The 6,257-nt window shown below is 33.5% G+C and overlaps 1 protein-coding gene across 1 annotated transcript; it reads left to right on the top strand.

The window, feature by feature from the left end:
• Nucleotides 1–3,688: 3,688 nt before the first annotated feature.
• On the top strand, nucleotides 3,689–4,967 carry LOC145737254 (serine/threonine-protein kinase RIO3-like). Its single transcript, XM_081991870.1, has 4 exons — nucleotides 3,689–4,038; nucleotides 4,159–4,389; nucleotides 4,447–4,550; nucleotides 4,646–4,967. The coding sequence occupies exons 1-4, from the start codon at nucleotides 3,927–3,929 to the stop codon at nucleotides 4,676–4,678; spliced, it is 480 nt and encodes a 159-aa protein (XP_081847996.1). The 5' UTR covers nucleotides 3,689–3,926; the 3' UTR covers nucleotides 4,679–4,967.
• The last annotated feature ends 1,290 nt before the right edge of the window (nucleotides 4,968–6,257 follow it).

Below are 6,257 nucleotides of genomic sequence, written 5' to 3'. Positions count from 1 at the left end.
AAAATCTCAAGTTTTTTAAATAGAAACCCACATTTTTTATGACGGAATCATTTTGAGCATTAACAAAAAACAGGATTTTTGGACTAATTTTTACTGGAGTAAAGATGAACATTCACAACTTGTGTGTGAGTCCAAATTTGTCCTAAATAGTCTAAAATTTGTTATTTACTACTAGGAATAGTCTTATAATTAGTTTTTTTAGATTGCAATCCATTGTTGATTGTCTAAAACTGGATTTCAAGCACTAATAACAGTCCGGAAATCAAGACAATAATTTTTGTGCATAAAACTCATTTTTTACTACTAAAACCAGTCTAAAAGTTGACATTTAAGGCTAGAAATGACTTTACTAAAACTCAAGAGGGTCTAATAGTCTATTTTCAGGAATTTAATTGGTGTATAACTTAATTGATAAAAAAACTCAATTTCTGGACTGAAACAAGTCTAGAATTCAATTACCAAGTCCAAATTAAATTTTAGGATTAATTAATTATTCAATAATGATGTGATGAATGGTGATGATAGTGAATGGTCTGAAACTTGACTATTACTATTCTTACTAGTTTTAAACTCGATCTAAAAGCACTAAATGCAGTCCGAATTTCTTAGAATTTAATAGTAACGAAGATTCAAATGACATTTTCAAGACTATGGACAGTGTACAACCTAACTTTTAGAACTTTCAGGCAAGCTTTGTGAAGGTAGTCTTAAAACTCGATTGTTCAGGCTGAAAACAGTTTTAAAGCACTAAAAACAGTCCAGATTTTTAAGAAATATTCAAATTGTTAGCGCTGAGGTGTTTACAAGCCAATTTACTGGTGACAAAGATTGAAATGACACTTTTAAGCCTATATGGAGAATGTAATAGTATATTTTGTATCAAGAACAGTAAGTAAGCTTTACTGATTGATGACAAAGTTTTAATTTAATAATAATTACAATAATGATAAGTGGTAAAGTCCTTACTGTTTTTAAATGAGTGGAGCGAAGTGTAACGGGTAAGGGACAAAAAAAGCTTTTCAAATTTTTGAAAAAGTGCCGACGTTTTAAAGTTTATTTTACTTCTTTTTCAAGGCAATTTTTTATTCTTGGAAGAGGCTTTGTCAATAGTAGTAAACTATCTCCACGATTTGGGCTAGTGTACTTAATAAAAGGAAAACACCATAAATTAAATTTATGCAAATGATGGGCATGCCAAATTATTTTTATAATTTGTTTGGAAGGCTAGACGACAACTAGTCTTCCAAGCAAGGTTTAGGGCTTGTGTGAAAGATATTTTTGTCACCAAAAAAGTTTTGCAGGTAGGAAAAATAGTGACTTGACAATTATACTAATTATAGCATTTTTTTAAGATGTTTCCAAAATTTTTAATTGACGTACTAATTAAATTATATTGACTTTCGCACATTCTAGCAAGTGCCTTCTTTTATATCCTTTTTAGAAAATATCAATCTCTAGCTTAGTTTCTCTTTAATTTGGGTTAAAAATTGTCATAAAATGCATTAAATCTCTCATAAGATGTTTTGCTTTACCGACGCCCTTAAGGACCGTACCTCTTGTCTTGTCCTCCCTGTACCTCCGTGGGTCGAGACCCCTTCAATTTCCGTTATCTTAATTTACAACCAGAGCACGAACTCTCGGAGTTACCGATTTAATTGTGTCTGCACGAAAGTAAAAATTCCAGATGGTCTCTTTTATCGTCGGAGGTACCAATAAAACTAGGCGCCTCTACAAATTGTCGGTTTGTTCCGAAGTACCAAAATAACAAGGCATCGCTACAAAGAGAACCAGTTTTTCTATAATTTTTGTGAACAAATTTTCTGACATTAACAGTTTTTCTTTAAAAGGGCGCATAAAATCATAATCCATACCAATCTGGACACCTGTTTGTGGTTAATGACTAGTCGTTTCTATTACAACATGTTCATTACAAATGCTTTGACAAAAATACAACTTGGATAACTTTATATGCTGATCATTTTGGTTTTTGGGAGTTGAAAATATAGTAGAAGTCAAATTTTACAGTTTAGCTGACGTTTTACAAAATTTATTTTTGTATCCTCAGCACCAACGGATTTAAAAATCAAGGTCAAGAGAAAGCATAGCAAAAGCAGCTTTTTCAACGAATTAAACAATTCAATCATAAACTACGAACAGTGCTGCGATTTACGCAAATGCCCATGTTGTTTTCTTTTATTTTTTTTATTTTTATTTTATTTTATTTTTTTCAAGTGTAATAAGAATAGATGTATAGTCAAATTTTTACCCTTTGAGAATGACGTCATGCAGGTGAAAAAACACGCATGTCTGGAATTAGATCACAAGTTTTAACCTAAAAATGGTTTGAAAAATTAAAAAAAAGCGGTTATTTTGGTTTTACTGACCGACATTTTCTTAGAAATGTTGGTAAAATAGGAGTCGTCAGCTGGAATTCCGGCCTTTTTCATTCGGCATAGGGTAGCAGTACTCACTTTTAAAGCCTGTGATGCTCTATCATACACATTGAAATAATCAATTGGGATGACATCTGGAAACTGTTTCTTTTCGTACTCCAAAAAAAGCAGCACATTTAGAATTAGCATTTGGGCTTGCTCATTGTAGCGCATCATTTTTATACCTTTGATATTTGTTTACATTAAAGTGACAGTAAATGTCAACGTTTTTAATTTGACAGGATGACAAAATTAACAACGTGCCTTTTTTGCTAAAATTGTTTATTTCACATGTTTGATATGCGATAAACAAAGATGTAGAAAGATGACGTCATTCTTAAAAGGTAAAAGTCCCTATTGTCTTTTGTTATCTATTTCTGGTGATGTCCCAGGTGTCCTTGGCCTTTTCCCGGATATTGTGTCTACGTTTGGAGGTGTCCTTAGTATGCTCTTTGTTGGGGTGATAGTTGAGGTTCTGAGAAGTTCTATCTTTGCTTGAACTGATTTCAACTTATTTGCCTCCCCTTGTATTTCGGATACTTTTAAGCAAGTGTTTATCTGATCTGTTGTCTCGTTTGTTAGCACTTTTGCTGCGTTATGCTCGGTATTTGGTGTATACCGCCGACCCCAGTGAAAATGATCTGGTTTTATGTACATTTTGATATACATTTTCGATATTATCTTTTGGTATATTTTCACTGTTAGTTGGTATGTCGCCAATATTTTCTTTCATTTCGCCCAAATTTCGCCCAATTCACGTATCGGGCAGAGTACCAGAAACACGTCCACCTATCAGGAGCGAAAAAAGAAGAAGAATAATAGCATAATAGGATGTTATAAAACACATTTTTATTTGAACTTTGTCTAATGAAATGAGATAAGGGATGTGACGCAATCAGGAGTCACTGAACAGAGTATATTTCAATTTTTCTTGAGTTTGCGAGGTTGCTACTTTTTCAATTATATCCTACTTATAAGATGCGTGCAAAAGGTATACAGGAAAAACGACGACTGCCAAGACGTTTATCTTATCTCTACAGGTTTAATTTTTTCACAGCAATATGCATTTTAGATAATACATTTCTGAAATGCATATTGCTGTGAAAAAATTAAACCCCATGTCTATAAACATTGATCATAATTGACGTACCCTATTAGTAAACTTTAGGTTAGGCTGCCAAATTGATCTTCGACTCAGGTTCCTGCATGTGAATCGTCAATAGCATTTTTAAGAGGCTTATTTAGGTCAATATTTATTAACGTAACGTTGGCAACGTCGTATTCGGACGCTAAATTGTACCCAATGGCTTTGATACCCTACCCCTACCCAATGCACAGTAGGCCACGCCCACTTGGGTTTTAGACCCATCCATATCCATCTAATTTCTTTCATTTCCGTTGAAGCTGTCGAAGCGACCAGAACTGAAATTTTAAGCTCTGTTTAAAGTACTTGTGATTTTTCTAAAAAGCATTTTATATCCACATAAGTCTAAAATGGCTTGTGGTTGGGCCAACGTTAAAACACCAGAGGCTGTAAATCTGAAAGAAATCATATCCAAAGAGGCAAGAGAAAATCGAAAGTGGGGCCAGAAAATTCCTATAACTGGTAAGTTCATTCACATTATACATAAAAACTGTGTAAAGAGCAATTCAGTTCCGAATTACAACCATTTTTACAACGGTCAATGAGTTGCACAACATTTCATTATTGCTATTATCACCACAGATGCTCACACTTCTTCCAATGCTACCTTAACATCTGAGGATATTCCTGATGAGGTGCTGAGGGCGATATCAAATGATACCATGGACAGTGATGCACTAATAGCCACAATGCTGCAGCTGCAATTTGATAAAGAGTATGACAAGATGCTGATGAGAACACAACAAAAGTATAATGGTGACTCTAAAGTGTCGATATCTTTCAAGAAGTTTAAAAGAACTCCTGAAAATTTTGGTAAGTTAAGAGAGTCAATTTGTGTTTCCAAACTGTTTTCATGATGTAGTCTTGTAGATTTTGAAAGTGATGAGGAGGAAAACACTAGAGACAGAAAAGAGTGGAATCATTTTGACAGTTTTCTTAGAGATAAAACCAGTTTTCCAGTATGTGGTTACAAAGTAAGTTTTTCTTTGTTTTTGACTTGCATGCAGAGATTTTTTTTATAAACTATTTAGTAACGAAACCTTTTAATTTTATAATTATACCTTTACAGAAATTTGCCAAAAGTTGCAAACGGAGATTTTAATCAGACTTTCTGACGTTATCAACCGTATCAATGGTCATGTGAAATGACGTCGCAAGGGTTTTGGTACACTGACACAATGTCATTTACAAAGTTCATCTCCATCATTGTCAAGAGCACGGATTTACATTATTGGCAATAGCTTTCCTAACATGGAATTTTTATGTATAATTTTGCAATTGCTATAAGTGTATGTAACTGTCAAAATAATTGAATTATGGTTATGCATAGATTTAAATTTAGTTCAATAGAATAGTAATTCTGCTCATATAATAAACGATAAAAAACACTGTTTTGCTGACGTAATTCATATGAGAAAAGCTACATAGAGGTGTAAAACATGTGCTGAAAGTTTGGGTGAAGTAACTAGACCAGAGAGGTCTAGAAAGAGAAGTCGAGTAGAGGAAGGGTATATTGATCAAGATACTGTTAGTTTCATAAATACAACTTTGGAGACCTTGGTAAATAACACCAATGTTTTAATGGAAAAAATGGACTTGCTTATCGAAGAAAATCGTTGCCTCAAGATGGAAATAGCATGTCTTAGAGATTTGAACACTCAGGTACCTAGAAATGATGACTTACAATTGACCTACTCGGCTGTCGCAAAAAAATCGAACAACAACGTACTTATTGTAAAACAAAAAGGAACCCAAAAGGAAATCAAAGAAGTGAAACAAGATATACGGCAGAGAGTTGATCCAACGGATATGGGAGTAGGAGTGACTATGGGACGGGTGACAAAACAAGGAGGTGTTATTATAAATTGTAGTGGTAGTAGGGAAATAGCAAGCGTTCAGACTGAGATTCAAGATAAACTTGGAGGCAGTTACGATGTGGAGAGGCCTAAATCTCTGCAGCACCGTGTCAGGATTGTCGGAATAGATGAATGTGAGTACGATAGGAATGATAGTGATATATTAGTTAAGATAGTTAAACAAAACGAATTAAATATCAATGATAATTGTTCAAAAATGGATATAATTCGTAAAACTAAAATTGTTAGGAAAAAATTTAGTATAATCATAGAACTAGATCAAAATACCTATAATGTGATAATTAAAAAAGGAAAAATTAGTATAGGTTGGAGTCGATGTCCAATATATGATGAATATGGTATTATTAGATGCTTTAACTATTGTAAGTATGGTCATTTTAGCAGAGATTGTACTGATAAAAAAGTGTGTCCTAAGTGTAGTGGAGAGCATAGTTTAGGTGATTGTCAGAGTAATTTTGTTAAATGTTCGAACTGTCTTTGGTCAAATAAGAAATATGGTATGGCACTCAAGGTAGATCATACAACATGGGATCATAACCAATGTGAAACATTGAAACGATTTGAAAAAATTCAAAATGATAAATACAATAAATAGCAATTAGATGCGGATAGTTTTAATTCCAGTTTAGTGTATCTCAATTGTCAGGGTTACTTAAACAATAAGGACGGTATAAATTCTCTTATAAACCAGTGGCGACCAAAAATTGTTTTTCTGTCAGAAACTCATGTGTGTGCTGAGGTGACTCTGAGGGAGTTAGATATTGAGGGCTATAGGATTGAAAAATGTACGACGGATAATAGAAG

This window comes from Ips typographus, linkage group LG13 (genome assembly GCF_016097725.1).
Source record: "Ips typographus isolate SLU linkage group LG13, UJ_Ityp_2.0, whole genome shotgun sequence".
Lineage (NCBI taxonomy): Eukaryota > Metazoa > Arthropoda > Insecta > Coleoptera > Curculionidae > Ips > Ips typographus.
The sequence above is the reverse complement of the archived record's forward strand: the minus strand, read 5'-3'. Positions and strand labels throughout refer to the sequence as shown.

Coding starts and splice junctions, on each gene's coding strand:
- LOC145737254 (XM_081991870.1), top strand. CDS start 3,927: ATGGCTTGTGGTTGGGCCAACGTTAAAACACCAGAGGCTGTAAATCTG. Junction 4,039..4,158: donor CCAGAAAATTCCTATAACTG/GTAAGTTCATTC, acceptor TTATCACCACAG/ATGCTCACACTTCTTCCAAT. Junction 4,390..4,446: donor AAGAACTCCTGAAAATTTTG/GTAAGTTAAGAG, acceptor GTAGTCTTGTAG/ATTTTGAAAGTGATGAGGAG.